Source organism: Balearica regulorum, chromosome 2, assembly GCF_011004875.1.
Source record: "Balearica regulorum gibbericeps isolate bBalReg1 chromosome 2, bBalReg1.pri, whole genome shotgun sequence".
Lineage (NCBI taxonomy): Eukaryota > Metazoa > Chordata > Aves > Gruiformes > Gruidae > Balearica > Balearica regulorum.
Genome location: NC_046185.1, coordinates 5972610 through 5991203, shown reverse-complemented (window position 1 = coordinate 5991203; position 18594 = coordinate 5972610). Strand labels below are relative to the sequence as shown.

Genomic DNA, 18594 nt, shown 5'->3' with positions numbered 1-18594 from the left:
TGACCTTGATAAAGTCATTTGAGTCACACAAAGACTGAAATTGCTTTAGCTTGTCTTCTGGTCACAGGAAACACTGACTTGCAACAGTGTGAAGGAAGAAGCTTTAAATCCCTGAAGACACCTGTAACATGCAAAATCAAGACCTTGCTTTGCACGAGCCTTGGAAACAGGTTCCTTGCACTGGAAATAGCAATGAGTCTGTTTGTTTGTTTGTTTGCTTGTGGGGGTGTATTGGTATCAGTTTTTGTGAAATGAAGGCATAGAAATTAGCAGCATCCTTAGAATTTAAGGTCCAGGAAATCATGGTTTGGAAAAGGGACCAGTAGGCATCTCTTGCCTGTCATTAGCAAGTCATTAGTTTGTTAAAAAAAATCCACAAAAAAAAAATCAACAACCAAACCAAAATAAAACCAAACCAAACAAAACCAAACTAAAGATTATATTTTAATCTTTGCATAAAGTGATGCCCACATGGGAAACCAAATCTTTTGAACAGGACAGGTGGTCACTGTCCAGATGGCGACAGAAATCTGCATTGCAAGGATCCTTGCTGTGGTGTTTTAAGTTGAACTGGGTGAGATTTCCCCAAACCATTCTCTGCTAAATTCCTGTATCCAGCTGGCCCGTCACCCTCTGTCATCACTCAAGCGTGCCTGTTCTAGGCATATTGAGTACCTTAAAGAACATACAAAATATCTTCTAACTATCTTAACCACATACAAAAGGCTGCCATACATGACCATCTTTGCATCTGCAGGAACAGTTTCTACTGACCATTTAAAAGCATCTTATTTGCGTTTAGTTTGGTTGATACTGCAGTTGGACCCACCTGGAGAGGTCTCTGGGATGGTGCCAGATTGCCCACCCAGGATGTTAATCAACACACTGAAGATGTAAGTAATGGCTTTCAGTCTAGGCTCACCAGGGGCTACCTGGGGGGACTCTCTGAGACTATGCAAAATTTCCACCTGGAAAATTCCTTTAAAAAATTGGTCAAATGCTTTGTCAGGAATGGGACTAGGTGTTCTGTCAATCACCTTGTCTCAGGTTGGTCCATTGTCTCCAGTCAGTTCATTGTATTATTTATGAAGAAAGCCAGACGGGGAGTTACTTGGCTACCTGAGAATTAATGACTTAAGTGCACTGGGTGTGCACGCAGGCGAAGTTGCGATACCCTGCTACACCATGGTTATAGCTATAGAGCAAACTTGAATTTCATCCTTGTATATCTCATTTATAACTTAAATTCTGTACTTCTTGCTAGATGAGAGAGAAAATGGGAGAATATACTGGTTGTTCTTTTTCTATGTCAACATTAAACGCTTCTGGGTGAACAACAATCCTTCAATTGCCTTGAGTTTCTAAGAGATGAATATTAAACACAAACTGAAGTGGAGCTAAAGTGGAAATGAAGCATTACTGAGGCCCATGGATGAAAGCTTGAGTCCCAAGGAACTAAACCTTCTGCAGGTGAGAACCAAGAGAAGACAAGGTGTGAAGGAGATTCTTAGCTTATAATTCCCCACACATGTCCTTCTGGGGAATTCAGTAAATAAAAGGAAACATTGTAATTGTTTATAGTTTTGTTTCTTCCACAAAACAGCGATGTGGTTGTTAGAAGATTGTGGGATGTTCCCAAAGTCTCTTCTTTTTCACAGATGATTATCATCACGTCATGCTTTTGGCATCCTCTCCACTGTGGTTCCTAACCACTTCTGCAAGTGGGAAGATGGTTGCCTAATTAAAAATTACAGATCTTATATTTCCATATCTACTTTGCTCAGTGTCCTGGTTTCAGCTGAGATATAGAATTAATTTTCTGTCTAGTAGCTCGTATAGTGCTGTGTTTTGGATTTAGTATGAGGATAATATTGATAACACACTGATGGTTTCAGTTGTTGCTAGGTAGCTGTAGTGTCTACACAAAGTCAAGGGCTTTTCAGTTTCCCACGCCCTGGCAGGTACTCAAGAAGCGGGGAGAGCACAGCCAGGACAGCTGACCCACGCTGGCCAAAGGGATATTCCCTGCCAGGGAACGTCGTGCTCCAGGTATAATTGGGGAAGCTAGCCGGGAGGCAGATTTGCTGCTTGGAAACAGACTGGGCATTAGGTTTTGTATTTTTCTGCATATGGTGAGCAATTGAATTTGTGCATCACTTGTATTGTTATTAATAATTTATTATTAGCTGTACTGTTGTTATTATTAATATTGTTATTCTCTTCCTTTGTTATCCTATTAAACTGTCTTTACTTCAAACCAAGAGGTTTTTTTCCATTCTCCTCCCCATCCCCTTGGCAGGGAGAGCGGTGAGTGAGTGGCTGCACGGTGCTTAGTTACCCGCTGGGGTTAAACCACAACATTCAGGAAGACTCACACAGCACTTGCTTTAAGGAGTGTGATGCAAAGCAAAAACTTGAGCCATGAGAATCATCCTGGATCAGAAAGCAACAAAGAAAAGACAATTCAGAAATGTCTTTCATGGTGACTAGCTGTATATAAAGTTTTTACCATAGGACTTGCTGACAGCCTTTTGCTGAGGGATCTGAAACATGATATGGTACTAGCAGTGGAATTTGAGCATTTAAACATGATTTATTAAAAGAAGAATATAGGAAAAGACTTCTTAGTTATGAGAAAAGACACATAAGAGAGTGACTAAAACTGAAATCCTGGGAAATATTTAAGCATGGCTGTGATAGCCACACGGTATCAGATTGCCTTGAGACAAAAAGAGATGGACCTATGTTCTTGAACGCTGTATGATGTGGAGCTGGCAGTGTCTTTAACAGGGTGCAAATAAGCTAGCATAAGAAATTAAGCTATGTGCCATAGCTGACAAATCTGAAAACCACTGCATCCTCAGGAAAAGTCAAACAGTTGAAAGGTACAAGACTGCAAAAAGAGAACGTGTCCTTTGAAGAATGCTTGTCCAAGCTGAAATGAACAAAGCAGATGTAGGATGATGGCACTTCAGCATGTCGCGTTATCAGAAAACAGGCAACTGGAAGCAGAGTCCAAAGTAGAAGAAGGATTGCCGGACTGTAGAGGTCTCCAGTTAGAAAAGGCTGACAGCAAGGGCCAAGCTGCAAACCTTGCTCAGAAAATGCTAGAAGGAAGGCATGGAGGGTATAACTGCCTCTGACAAGCTGAGGAAACTGGAAAAGAGAAAGTCAGAAAAAAAAAAAAAGAAAAAAAAAAGGGTCTGCCCAAAAACCTGCATGGCAATGAAAAGAAACACTGCTAATGTGATGTGGGAACATGCACAGACCCAAATAACAACCAGTGTTGGGAAGCTCATTAATTCTGAACACTTTCAGGAGTTTGCAGCCAACGGTAGCTGGCATAAAACAGAATATCCAATGAGTGGTACAGCATACCAGTACAGAAAAAAGATATCAGCAATGAGGAGGTATGATGCACAGGATCCAGAGTACTCAGTCGGTCTGCAAAATCTGACACACAGGAATGGTCTCTAACAGGGAACTGATGGAAGCTGTGCAGATGACACGCTGAAAAATGATGCTCAGGTGAGTGATGTATGTGAAAATAAAAGAAACTGTACAAGGAAGCCTGTCACACAGGATTATGGTGGTGTAGTTCTATTACAAGACTGAAAATTAAACTTGAAATGCAGTAAGGTTATAAGTTATAAGTTAGGTTATAAGTCCCAGGAATAAAAAGCCAATAGGAGATTTAGTAAGTGTGCTCTGGTTTGGGGTGTATGTACCTTAAGACCAACACAAAGGCTCCTTGGAACTGTCCTTCTAACTGCATGGGAAAATCAACCCCAGAACAGAAAACTCTGCTTTTCAGTTCCGATGGCAGTAATGTATGCATCCACAAAGTTTTTGTAATTAAGAAGATAAATGCAGGGGAAGATTAACTTCACGGTAATACTAGAACTTAGTTATCAGAAATAATTAACATAATTAAAAAGTGATTAATTCAATGTTTATGTTAATTAAAATGATCATGATCAAAATACAGAAAGAGCCTATTAAATGGGTGCCCTCACTGCTAATAGTGGGACAAGACAATCTCTCATTCAGATTGTTTTTTAATCTAAGGAAACTAAGTAGATACGTTGAACAGAAACATTTTAGCTCCCAGCAGACAGGCAGAGGAGAGTGGATGCTTCCTGAAAAATGTGCAGCGTAAGGGTGTTTGGTCAGAGAGCGTCTACTCCTTTAGGGGTATCTGGTCAAGGACCATTTTCAATACAACAAGGGAAAATAAGGAGGAAGCCATAAATAAGAACATACAGGGACAGAAACTTGAGCAACAAATAATAAGGGAAGCAGTGATGGGAACCAAACCTGGACAGTCACACTAACTGATGTGGGCATGGGAGAGTGGGAGGATGTTTATTCCAGCAGGGTTATTTGATTGAGGACCTTGCCAATTTGGAAACTAAGGGAAAAGGAGGAAACCAGAAACAAAATATACCAAGATACAGACCTGACAAGAAACAAACCTCACCTCTCCCACTAATTGATGGGCTAGCAAGAAACCACTGGCACCACTTCCAGCAAGATGGACCTGGAATTTGCAAGTGAATGAGATTGTAAACCAGGGGGACCCAGGACAGGGAGGGGTACAGGAATTGATAGAGCTCTGCAGAGCCATGAAGGGATGTTCAGGGGAAGCAGGACTGTGGGTCACAACCCGTGTGCCTGACACTGGCTGCTGGGGGGGGTGAGGGTCTGTATCTTCGTATTCATGGTGGGTGCATGTGTATTCACCAACAAACTTCAAGCTGGACCAGCTGGTGAGTAAGGGGACGTTGGGTCTGGGCCAGGTATCAGGTGTGCTCCCCCTTCCCCTGCAAATCCGTTCACGGATCTGCACACCTCTATCGATTCCTGTACCTTCCCAGTCCGAGGCCCCCTTGGTTTACAATCTTATCACTTGCAAAGTTCAGGCTGATCTTGCTGGAAGTGGGTGTCTGTGCTGGTACACCCAGGGCGAACCACGAGTGTGAAATGCACAAAGGACGAGCAGACGAATGCATGTGTGTTTGCAGTGAGCACCAGCGAGTAGGAGACCCATGGGGCTGGTAAAGGGGTCCAGGGTCCTGGCAGGGGTGCTGGGGGGACAGAGGGGCTGTACCAGTGCTCAAAGGATCTGCAAATATGTGCGTGCTTGTGAACCTAGAGAGTGGTACGTGTGTGTGCCACTACTAAGTGACCTTCTGTCTCTGCCAGCCGAAGAGGAGGAGGGGACCTGTCGGTGTGTGTGTTGTACGTGAGTTGGGTATGTAGGTGCTGTTGTCTGTGGCAATCTGTGTGATCAGCCATGTCAGTGTCCTCCGTGCGTCCATGTCTGGTGTCTCTGGGATTCATGCACAGCTTTGTTACTGGTTGAAATGGGAAAGCAGCAGCCGCATCCCTCAGCCAGGGCAGAGACCCCGGGTCCTGGGCACCAGAGGCCTGGCAGGAGGGACTTGGTCCAGTGCAGCTGGAGGAGGTGGCCATGCATATGACATCACTTAAAATGTAGAATTATTTTTTTGCACCTTTAAGATTATGAGACTGGGCAATTTCTCTAAAGATTGTATTCAAGGCTACGCTCTTTTAATATTTGATACAGGAATACTGCCAGCTTAAAAGGTGATTTGGATTTTTTTTTTTTTTCTAAAAGGAAATGCACTTAATATATGAAGTAACTGAGGGCATTAAAGTAGGCTATATGTAGCAGTCCTGTAATGGAGCAAATTAGACCTACTATCTGGGAAAACAAAGACCACAAAAAAAGCCTACAGAAAGCATTTTTCAGGCTTTAATAATTGGGCCTTTAGCTAATCAGAAAAAAAAGCAGCAAATTTAAAGACAAAAATATAATGTACATGGGACAAAGACAACACGTCCCAGCTTTTTCCCAGAAAATAGAGCCACAAAGATGATGAGAGGGCTGGAGCACCTCTCCTATGAAGACAGGCTGAGAGAGCTGGGGTTGTTCAGCCTGGAGAAGAGATGGCTCCGGGGAGACCTTATAGCAGCCTTCCAGTACCTGAAGGGGCCTACAGGAAAGATGGAGAGGGACTGTTTACAAGGGGATGTGGTGAGAGTATGAGGGGTAATGGCCTTAAGCTGAAGGAGGGTAGCTTTAGATTAGATATTAGAAAGAAATTCTTGACTGTTAGAGTGGTGAGGTACTGGCACAGGTTGCCCAGAGAAGCTGTGGATGCCCCCTCCCTGGAAGTGTTCAAGGCCAGGTTGGATGGGGCTTTGGGCAACGTGGTCTAGTGGAGGGTGTCCCTGCCCATGGCAAGGGGCTTGGAACTGGATGATCTTTTAAGCCCCTTCTAAACCAAACCATTCTGTGATTCTATGAAGCTAATCTGTAGGGATTTATGGGCATAGTGAACTCTAGAGGGCAGTTCATAGAAATAAACACCAAGTCTTTTGCAAAGAATAACAGAACAAAGACAAACTTGCACAACTGTACTATAAACCTGGACAAGGATTTTCAAAACCTAAAATTTTAATAAAGCAAGACACTGTTCTGAGAACTCTTGATATTTGATTAAGTTGCCAACAGGTGTTTCAAAAGGTGACCCTGAGCAGTGCTATTGCAAAAATATGGCACATGCTTCTAGGGCACTTGAAAGAAGCTAGGATGCAGTTATGTAAAAAAAAATCCAATCTATTCACCTATGGGAGGTAATTCTGGCCAAAGATATTGCAGAAGAAGTATTGACTCTTCCACCTCCCCAAATACAACTCTAAATCTGATTCAGCAATCTCAGGGAATACAACAACTGATAGAAGATACACTTCCAAGAGCATCTGATGAGTCTGAAACTGAAAAAATAATGGCGAGAATAGCCTAATGTATGTAAATGTGATTTAAAAGAATTATTCAGTCTCACAAACAACTTGGAATACATTTGCAAAGGCCACAGCAAAAGACAAGACATTGAGGCAAGTCATTAAGGATATTGCCACTGAATGGTTTGGGAATTACACGGAAAATTCATATTAGCAATTCAAATTGGAGCATTCCTAACTGATGACATACTGTTTAAACACAACAGAGTACAAAAATGGGCACGCTTCAAAGAATACAGGAATACTACATTGATATACAAGAGTGCAAAAGCAGAACAAAAAAAATCCTTTGTACTAGTCATAAATGAAAGTGGAGATCAAGAAACCACAAATGCATGATTTTGTCAAATAGGTATCCCTGCTGTTATACCAAGAAATAGTAGAATGTGCCCTGTAGTAGCATTTACACTTCCTGGAACACAGGTAGAATTGCTTAATAGGTGATCAACCAGGATACAGATTGCTCCTGAAAGACATATTGAGTGCAATTAAAACAGTTAATGTAATAGAGGATGTGTTTTATAAGTACCATAAGGAATGGTTCTGTTTGGGTAATTTTTTGTGGGGGAAAGGAACGATGTAAAGGCTGTAGAATTGCCCGTCCAAGATCTGATCAGTCAATGCTGATTTGAGTACAGCCAGAAAGACTCAGAAAAGCTGGCTCTAGCACTTTTCTCACACAACATAGTTGTAATAAACCCATCTATTATATCTCCTGTTTAAAAACTGTATGTTAAAAATCTCAAACATCTGAGGCAAGGTGAGGAGCTCTAGGGGCAGTCAGCAGGACACAATGCTGAATCTGTGGCTGCTCAGGGACACAAGGTGATGGAGGCAAAGAATGATTTCTACTGTCATGGGCTGCGGAAGGGTACCCTGGCCATAATAATTTGCCTGGTGACAAAGTAGGTGGGAAGAAAACAAGACCTTCTCCAAATGCTTCAAGACGAAAGGAGATCCTTCCCTTGGAAAGTACACCCTTTAGGCCAGCTGATGTACATCAATAAAGTTATACCAGGGATGAAAATTGCTTGCCATGGGTTTCATGAAAACTGGTACCCATTTCAGACATGACAGCATCATAAAGCAGTGCTGAGGAAGAGAGTTACAGAAGGCCACTGCCCCCTCCCGCAGCATTCCCTCAACAGGCACAAATCCAAAGATCAAGCCTTTCAAAATCTTCAGAGCTCCCTTGCTGGTTTTCCTCCAGGACTGGTTTCCACATCACAGAGCTGGCTGACCAGCAGAGAAAAAACCCCTCTCCTCTTTCTGATTGAACACTGTGACAAAGCTGGGCAGCAAGAGGGGTCAGCTTTCCAGCTGGGAGTCTGCCACATTTCTCTGTATGCCTCAGCTCCATGACTCACCCACTGAGATGGCAGGAATGAGGACAATGCACCAAGAGGTTAAAATGTCATCTCTCATGCACAGTAGCAGGAGCAAAATGAACTCACAAAGAGCTTTTTTTAACAGCTGTGGCCCTGTTTTCATAGAAGTATTATAGGTTACTTATTTCTGCAGCTTCTAAGAAGTTCCTAGACAGCTTAACAATCACCCTTCTCCACAATGTGGGGTCATTCACCAGTGGATGCTGCCAAGTCCCTTCTCCAGTATCATGTTAAAATGGTTCAGTGGTAAAGTCCTCCACAACACTACTTAGCCTAATTGTTTTTCCCTCTGACATCCTAACTTCTAAGAGCTTCACTTCTGTGAATCATCTCCCTTGGACCACCTTAGTAACGCTCAATGACTGTGGCTGAGTATGAGCACAATTTTGGGGGAAATTAAATTCAAGCATTGGCAAATTTCTTGAGCACTTACACTTTTATTTTACTTACATCCTGGCCAGGAGGCCCCTGTGGTCCAGGGATACCAGGTACACCACGGGGACCCTGGTAGCAAGAGAACAGACAAACCCACTTATTTGAACAGTACTTATCAGGTGCTTCGTAGCTGAAGAGAAGAAATTCTCAACCCAATAGTTATTGGGAAAAAAAAAGTAACTAGCAGTTAAACAACTATGAGAGAGTTTAAGAAAAAAAATATTAAATCTCACATTCCACTATCACGGTATCAGTCATTTCTGTGCCTCAAGGGACTTCACATGCATCACTAAAGTCAAGTCTCACATACCTTTATTGGAAAGGTAACGATGACTCTATAGGCAGGTAAGTTTATAAAGAGGGAGAAAATATGAGTGAGCACAGGACTGTAGAGGAAAAAAAGAAGGTCCAGCTCCTCAGTGCCAAGCTAGCACACTGGCTAGGACTGCTTGTAGCGCTGGAAGTTCATGCCAGTGTGTACTGAGACCGCAGTACACAGTTATGTGTTTCACACCAATGGACTGCAACCTTGTAAAAGTGCACGTTGAGGACCTAGGTGTGTTTGGTGAATGCTAAAATGCACAGTTTTCTGTAAGACTTAAGTGAGAAAAATGCTTTGAAATGGTTTACTTTAAACCTTTGAGGCCTTGCTGTAAGGCATAGCAGTGTGCCATGAATTATGTGCCTTGAAATACTTTTTTTTGAATGAAGGGTTAAACAAGTGACTCGTTCTTTCCTTGTAGGACTGTATTGATAGGTAAGGAAAAGCTGTGACCCTGCCAAGAGTCTCGATCAACTCCTTTTCTCACAACCAAATATAGCAGACAAGTAGCTGGTAATGGACAAGTGAAGTCCCTGTTGGAGGGTCAGCCACTCTGTAACCCTATCATCCTTGGGCAAAAATAAACTAATTAAGCATGCCTTCATGAAATCACTGGTAGAAACACAATTAATGTGATTGTCGCCTCCCCATAAAATCTGGGTGTAGTTAGAAAGACATACTGTACCAATGACCCTTTGTCTCCTGGGGGTCCCACAGGGCCCTGCAAACAGAGAAGACACAACAATCAAAACACTAGCAGAGCTTAAAATTAACACACACACACACACGCACACCCTTGGCTGATCAGGGGCGGATCCTGAAGCACCAGGCTAACAAAAAATGGAGGAGGAAGGCTGAGGAAAAGGAACAAGTCTGAGGATGTGTCAAGATGCAGAACACCTCTGCAGAGTACCTCCGCGGAGGCCTGGGTACTGGGCAGAGTAGGTGTCCGAGACCACCTGCTGGAAAGACCCATATTTCATGTGTATGTTCCAACAGTGGCCTTCAAACTTCAGCTGGAGAAGAGGGGCAGGATCAAGACACAGTTGCTCATGTTTCTGAGAGCGCTGGTTAGGGTTATGTGAGTATTGATAAAGGCAATATTCTCTGCATTGGTCTGCGTGGTCGCACACGTCTGTGTACGTGTGTCTGCATTGCACATGCCCATGGCAATACGCAGCATCCCTGCTGGTTGGACTTGGGGACACAGAACCACAGCATCCTCATATCTATTGGGCTGGGACAGGACAATTCCCCCCCAGGTCCTGAAGACCACTTTATTCATATACCTCTAATAGAAGGAAAAGCATCCCACGGGACCTGTGTGCTCTTTAAATGAGGTCAAAGCAAGGAGTTCAGCGGCCTTACATATGCTGTTTGTTTGGGGATTCAACTTAAAAAGGTGCAACTTAGTGAGCCACTAGAAGGTATCCACTTCTATAGGAACACAGAAGTGATGTGGTACACATATCCAGCAGGGACGAGTCAATCTGGCATTCCAAACACACCCAAAACAAGGCTTGACCTCACATCTCTGGGGCTGTGTTTGAATAAATTGGTTCACTCTATGGCTCCTCTCCCTTTGGTTTCTATTTTAGGCACATTAATTCACTAATCCTTGTACAGTCCTCCATGCAAGACGCCTTAATGCTCTGCTCAAGCAAAGGCTAAATACGTAATTCTGAACCCACAATAATATGAGCAGGTCAAGGCAGAGCAAGGGCACAGCCCTTCTACTTATGCAGTACACGTGTCCATTAGGCAATTTGAGCACGAGCATGTGAATTCACCCCATTTATCCAAGCAGTCCCCTCTTCTGCTTATGGTTCAGTTGGGAAGAACACATTCTGTTAATACTCAGTTTATGGCTCAGTGTTATGTAAATACTAACTCAATACTTTAGCAGACAAAATTAAAAAAAATCCTCACCTATGTATACCTTTTATGCAGGGAGCAAAGCTCAAGAAAGGTTAAGGTAACAGGATGAAACAGGGTGAAGACTCCAATTAAAAAGAGTTGCTGGCTCTCAGTTCTGAAGCTGAAAGTATTATACACACAATTTTGTCACATCGCTGAAAAGGGTATAGGCTGACACCTTTAATTCAGTGTGTAATGTGCACTGAAGCAGCTCCACTGAGTTTATTCTCTTTTTTCTGTGGGACTCGGCCTTTGTGAAAGCCTGATGGGTTCAAGGTGATACAGTGCTTTTCAAATTCCAGAGTTGTTGCACTGGAGCTGAGGTTACAATTAATATATAGTAGAGAAAAACATCATAATAGTTGATAATAAAAAAAGTATATACTGAAGCAGATTAAATAAATAAAAACAAATCAGTCAGGAATAGTGTGGTATGTCGGTGGCTACTCATCCTGACAGTGGTCGAACAATGATGACACAGGAAAAAGTAATCCTCTGGTGTGAGACAAGTGATGTCTATATTTGGAGTCAAGTTCTTAGCCATTTGTGTTCATGGATATGTGGATGCTAAAGCCCCAGCGAAGAATAACTTTGTCATCTGGTGTACATCAGGATGCAGAAGTGAACTCATCTACCCCTGTACTGAATCTAAAAATAAGTAATTAAAAACTAGCCATAGCCTAGTGACTTTCAAACAAGCCAGATGCTTATGTGCTAATTTCATTTTAATTTTTTATATTAATGACTGAACATTAAGAAATGCAAGAACATCCCTATTCCTAGATAAATCATAACAAATAACACCCAGCAAATCTTCAGTCAGCAGTAACCCTGCGAGGACCATGAAGGCCATGACACAGTCACAGTGTAAAACGTGACTGACCCAATCTGCTTTACCTTATATAGTATTCAGCATGGTAAAAGCAAATATTGAGTGGGGATACACCTCAGAAAGCTCAATGTGTCAACAAGTATTACACAGCAATATGACTTATCATTTCAAGGTAATTTCCTGTACTAATTGGGAAATTTATATCTAGATAACCAGAGCATGAAAACATTGACTGTGATTGGTACAGTATCATGGCAAAAGAATGCAAGGTCTCAGATGTCCTCTAGCAATTACAGCTAGGAATAAAGTTTGCTTCCTCCTAAACTTATTTCACTCACAAATTCACTGCATATCTGGAGGACTCTGAGGAGGGCTACAGTCAGAGCACCCCCAAATCCCCCCGATCTCAAGAGGGGTTGTACATGCCAAGCACTAGAATGATCGAACCCCAGTGAGATGAAAATCCAAACTTTATGGAGCAGAACCCCAGATACACCTCATGGCATACTGATAAGGGTATACCTTTAGCACTGACAGCAGAAGGTGAAGGTAGATCTCGATGAAGGGCAGCTAAACCTTTGTGGGAAACGAGGGGGATGATGGCACTCTTGTAACGCAGCAATTTCAGTCATTTGATTTTGTATTTCCCTATCAGAGTGCTGACTATGTCACTGATGTGGGCATGTGTGTCACACTCATATCTTCTAATGGGGTGACAGCAAGGTTACATCTCCCCAGCAGATCAGTCCTGCTGGCTTAGCACAGATCTCAACTCACATCCACAGCTAATGTGTCAAGATGATGCAGAAAAGTCATGAGTAACAGCCAGTGATATCAATCACTCCTACAGCACTTCTCTGCCTTTCTCTTTCAACTAAAACCAAATTCATCAAGAGCTCTTACAACAGATGTGGAGACATCTGAGCCACCAATGGCAGCCTCTGGACTAGTTTGTGGTTTGCATCTTCAGAGGGTGAAATGTCCCACAGGCTCTGGGGCACAGCTGAGCACAGCCAACACATTCCCCAGATGGCGATGGGTTTTTGCCTTGTTACAGGTTGCAATAGGATCTGCTACTTACAGGGGGTCCAGCCAGCCCGATTCCTGGCACACCTCTGTCTCCTGGCTGTCCTGGGAGGCCAGGAGCTCCTCTTTCACCCTGAAAGAAAGGAAGAAGTTAAAGGTTTGGACCACTGTCGAGCAAATGCGCTGAAATGCAATCAGGTTTTACAACATGACATAACACTGGTATGTCCTGACCTGATCCTGCCCACAGAAGAACAGTATCAGGTTGTGGCAGCACGGGGATACGGCAGAGTTACTGTCATGGCACACCAAGAAAACTCTTCCCTTCCTTCACACGAGCCCCAGCCCACCTCTGCAAGCCCTCACACAGGTCAATGTGTGCCACATCACATAACTGAGTGGGAACGCAGCCTTTACGAGTATTTTAATTTATTTTAGTGCATAGTATCCAATTTCCAGCATTTGCAATTGCCTGCAGGGTATTGGGCACTCTCCTTGGCTTGGTGAAACACTAAGCATCATAATGTGCTTTTCTTTCTGTGTTTCTATGGTAGATGGCTAACCTGCCAAATACAGATTATTTATCTGGGGAAGACAGAATTAGGGATGTTCAGTTACATCTTAACATTCTCCTTTCCTTTACCAACATAGGCCTGCTCACAGAAGGGTATGAATAATTTTTTTTGTAAAAATTTTTTGTAAAAAATAATTCAATAGTTCTAACACTCTCTCTAGAGGACTGTACTACAAAAGGAGAGACCTCCCTTCTAGAAAACCAGATTTTCAATAGTAAAACCTGCAGAGCACAGACAACTACTTGACACTGTTTACTGGGCACTGAAGACAGAGGGTTAAGAAAGAATTCAGCTGCAATACTTAAATTTAATGTCTGTTCTCTTGTTATAGGGAGAAATCAAATAAGATTTTTATGGATTGTATGGATTGTATTGCAGTAGTGAGATTTGGTCTCACATTGGCAGTAGACTTATAACAATGAATCTTATTTATGTTATTTATTATTACACTTTTCCCAGCTATGTAGAAGCATGATAGAAAAATTGTTACCCATGGATTCTGCCCACCCAAAATTCAGTATGCAATATCTCCTATTTTTTCTCACTTTCTTTCTTTCTTTCTTTCTTCTTAAACTAATCTTATATTACAAAGAAACAATACTGCAAGGACTGCGAGAGAAAATGCATTCTGATTAGTTCAAACACTCCGGCAGATCCCTTATCTGTTACTTTATTCAAGAACATAATTTCAATACAAAAAGTTCAATAGTATTTTCCCATGCACAATTAATATTCTTGCCATCTTGTGTTGGTATCGAATAGAATATTTCATGAGAATTCTTTTAGTGTTTTTTTCTGACTTTTATATTAATTCTCAGTCTATTATTGTGTGTGTGTGTTCTGAACTGTCAAAGATATATACAACAGACTACAATGCACTTATACAGAATGCAGCATAATGAAAACATTTCATAGCAGTTTGGTTAGTTAAAAAATACAGGACCTAGATGGACATAGTCTCATATTGCTATATTCCTACTTATATCATTTATAAAATCTGTTTCAACATCCTACTCCTCTTCCAATCCAGATCAGGACACAGTCATTTCAAAGAGCCGAATTTCTGACATATCTGATTGAAGAGTCAAGCACAATCCAGATGTTCCTGGAAGCAAAGGGGTTTGCTATTTTATTCCTTTCACCATTTGCTGTGTACTTAACAAGGGAATAAACACTATTTTCAGCTGAAATTAGTGTCATTAACTTAACTAGCTAGCTAGTCTTTGCCTTAACTACAATACAGGAGAGCAAACCAGGACTATCTGGTCCCACTGGAAAATAATTGACATCCTCCTTGGAGAGAGGTGAGGGAAACGAGTGCTATGGAGGAGTGCTCTTTGACGGGCTGACAGGAGGTCTCAAGAGTAGGTCAAACTTCAGCTATGCAGTGTCTCTCTAGCCGTACAGAGTAAAGGTCTTCAGTCACAGTTTCCCTGAAAAAGTGTGCATTTAGCCCTCACTTTGTGTTGAATTCACATAATGCTGGAAGGAAATATAAATGTGGAAAGTGAATACAGGTAATTCATATCTTACTATTTACATCTACAGACATATTGGAATAATAAAGAAAGAAACCTCCTCAAAGGTGCATTTTTGAGTGAAAGCTTCACAAACTCTATTTTCCAGAGAAAAACAGATCATGTTTTCCCCATAACTTTCTCCAGCTCCAGCAATGGAGAACAGCAGAGTCCACAGTAAAGCTCATGCTCACCTTATGTCCAAAGGGTCCTGGCAAGCCTGGTGGGCCTCTTTGCCCCTAAAGTGACAGAGCCAAAACCAGAAAACAGTCACCATGAAGCCAAACGGGAGCCTGGACTTTGAGACAGTGAAGGCAGCAAGCATCCCCACCCCCCCCCCCCCCGCCTCCTTGCCTCACACCGTCCTGGCAATATTTTACTGATAATATGTAAGCAAATTAAATAATCTGCTAACTTGGCTAGAATCAAGTGCTTTTAGAGAACTTCCTAATAATTTTTTTTACTAGTTACAGGGACAATGGCTACTCCATGCAGAGGTCTCCACTTTCAAAGGCCACCATGGCACACTGAAGGGAGTTTAATATTCAGAAATAAAGCTTCAGTTCTCACTGCTTTTTTGGATGCAGCACTGTGATCTGCAGCATTTTACACAACCAGGTCTTTCACGTCTTCAGTAGATAGCCTGCAAGCACTTGTGACAATGCAGCTTAATGCTACTAAAAATCCAGCGTTCTCCTGCAGAAGTCATGCTTGTCTATCTCACACCGAAACTACTCAAGCTCACAGCTTGCCAGCAGTACCTACCTGTTCTCCATCTTTACCCTTACCAGGCAAACCTGGCTCTCCAGCAGGCCCTGGCTTACCAGCTGGCCCAGGTAAACCCACTTCTCCTTCTTTTCCAGGATCACCCTGTAGAAGACAATCCAGCAAAACTCTTAGTAGCATACTGAAGACCATTCTGTCTCAGGTCTTTCATTGGGACTGAAAGATATGTGTTTTTTCTAGCGTTCTCGTATGAATTTCTCTTACTATCATAGGAATTCCTCTTTTACGGGAAGTCTTTTCCTTCAGTAATCTCAAAGCATTTGTAATTTTCCTTAAGGAACGTAAAAAGAGACTTCAAGATGTTTTGGGAACCAGCTATACGAGAGACCCCTTGGTCCACACATGACCCTGAGGTAGATCTCAGTAATCTGGAAGATTATTTGACTGAAGAGGCTGGGATTAATTCCCTTTTAAACTCCGTCTATATGCATGCATAGGGCCACGTTTCTGATTAATCATTCCCACCCCAGCAAACAAAGATCAGGACTCCAGCATGCTGGGCACTGTGCAACGTATGAGCAAATTACAAACCCCTGACCTCAGAGAGCCCATTGCCTAGCTATGAGATGGGACATAACGGTTAGGTAAGGCAGGTAAAAGCTAAGCAAGGGTGCACTGGGAAGGTGAACTAATGGTCCAGTTACCACAGCTTATCAGGAAAGCAGAAATCTCTGTTTCCTAACCATGAAAGACAGGGGGTTTTTCCAGCTTTGGATTTACAGTGCCGAACAGGAGGTACTTAAAACACCACAAGCCCGCTGTCATCAGGCAGTGAGGACAGTAGAACATCATCGTGGCATAAATGCGTAGCAGTGACTTCACTGTATCCAGTTGTATCTCAGCGGTTTTATTAGGGAAATTATAAAGCTGCAACAGGGTGAAAACCTTATAGCATGTGCAATGGAGGAGGTCAGACAGATGATCTAATGCACCCATGTGACTTAACATCCACAAACCTATGAAATCATTTTCCAGTTCAGACTGCTTGTGTCCCAGGGTACTTAAAATGCCAAAAAAGAAAAGAAACAAATGCACGAAAGAATAAACTCACCTTTTCCCCCTTTGCTCCCTCCTTTCCCGGTAGTCCAGGGTCTCCAGGCACACCCTGAAGAGAAAAGAACTTTAAAGCTTAAAACTTTCTTTTTAGGCAGTACTTGATGCTAAAGCAAATGGATAGACCTGTGGGTTCAGTACAATCTATCTCAAGGATTAGTATCAGTTTTACATTTCCAAGTACAGACAACCTTTAATCCAGAGAACACCACAGAAGAGATGTGTACCAAGTGCTTAAAGGAGGGCTTTTTTTTTTCAATATAAAAAAAAAAAGCTGAACAGCAAAAGCAGAAATTGAACTAATCTCAGATTTGTGCACTTTCTACCAACAACCATTTTTTTTCATTCTGTGAAATCCTCAGCAGTTCCTAATCCATTACCAACAAACCCCCAGTCATCACCTCTGTATCAGAAAAGCCAAAGTCACAATATTAAGTTTTTATGGCTGCTGCTCTCCAAAGCTATACATTGGAAAACATAGCTATGCTCATTTTACTCTCTATTTCAGTTTTCAATCCTTTTCATGTCTTGGCAGATCTCAAATGATTCCCTGTCAAAATAGAGATGATTTAGAGCTCCCAATTAAATACTGTAGCTTCCTAACTCACCAAAATGAGTGACTGGTACTCCATTTTAAGATGTGAAATTATTTGTTGGCACCAGTAAGATTGGATTGACCTCCTCACAGGATGGATGCAATAATTATTTTCCTTTCTGCACCAGCAAAAATTATTTCCAAGTATATTAGCTTTTATAGGCAATATATTGGCATTACTGGTATAGAAGTTTGCTTAAAGGAATATGAACTTGGAAAAGGTCTTCATTTTCGGTATCATCTTTCAGTTTGAAATTAAATCACTACGTTAGTACAATTAAATCTAATGTATCATAACAATTAGTAGAAAGGCAATTTAAGATTTCTTGGATTGCCCAGGTAATGCACTCTGCCTTAAAGTGGCCTCTGTGCTAAACCACTGTGTCTGAATCCATTATAACATGGGCTCTAACTGTTGTTTTTCACTTACTTTGGTGTAAACCCAGAGAAACTCCAGGCACTAGACAGAAAATTACACTGGTGGAGCAGGGAGTAGAGTTAGTCCAAAGATTTATTTGCAAACATGAAAATCTCTATCATGCACAACTTAATGGTGATGAACATCTACTGAGGTAAGGAGGACACCGTGTTGATTTCAAGGCTCTGACTGTAGGATCAAATACTTGCATGTTCTCATAATACAAATAGAGGAGTTCACCATGCAATTTTTATACCAAGAAATTGTGTTTTCAAAAGGAAAGGACAAATTAAAATGAGGCAAAGGAAACAAAACCAGAGACACAAAAAAAATTTGCATTTTTTCTCTTGAAGAGCTGGCCTCAAAAATTGCTTTTGACAATTTGATGAGAAATGAAGCAGCTCCATGCCTCCCTCTTGCTACAAATGAATATGAGAATGTGTTTCATAGATACACCATTCCCAGGTGCCTCCAGATCTTTCAAGTCAACCATAAAGAAACTGTAATGAAACACAGCCTTTTGAACCTGAGGAAGGGAAAACTAAACATATTAACTAAAGAAATCAGGGCACAGATGGGAAAACAAATACGCTGGTGCATACATACCACATTTCCTGGCAAGCCTCTTGGACCTGGGGGCCCTGCTGGGCCAGGCACACCCTGTTTTAAGAAAATGAAGTGTGTGTGCATATATAATTCACAACTTGTACCACCACAGGAACAAGATGTTCCAAGTGAGATCAGAGTTCATGTCAGACAAGGTGTTGTACAAGCACAAAGCAAAAAATAGCATTTTTGTGAAACACTTTGTAGTGTAAAGAAGCAGGAAACAATACAAAATGGATGAAGACTCTCTCTGGGAGCTTAAAATCACCCTCCATCAAAATAAATCCTAAATC

The 18594-nt window shown here is 41.9% G+C and overlaps 1 protein-coding gene across 1 annotated transcript in view; it reads right to left on the bottom strand.

The window, feature by feature from the left end:
• COL22A1 (collagen type XXII alpha 1 chain) overlaps positions 1-18594 on the bottom strand; it is a 240357-nt gene that overhangs the window by 29761 nt on the left and 192002 nt on the right. Inside the window, exons 37-43 of the mRNA XM_075743260.1 lie at positions 18302-18355; positions 16681-16734; positions 15609-15713; positions 15038-15082; positions 12807-12884; positions 9662-9697; positions 8670-8723 (exon numbers count right to left, since the gene is read on the bottom strand). Coding sequence (XP_075599375.1) covers positions 8670-8723; positions 9662-9697; positions 12807-12884; positions 15038-15082; positions 15609-15713; positions 16681-16734; positions 18302-18355 — 426 coding nt within the window. The remainder of the gene's footprint in view (positions 1-8669; positions 8724-9661; positions 9698-12806; positions 12885-15037; positions 15083-15608; positions 15714-16680; positions 16735-18301; positions 18356-18594) is intronic.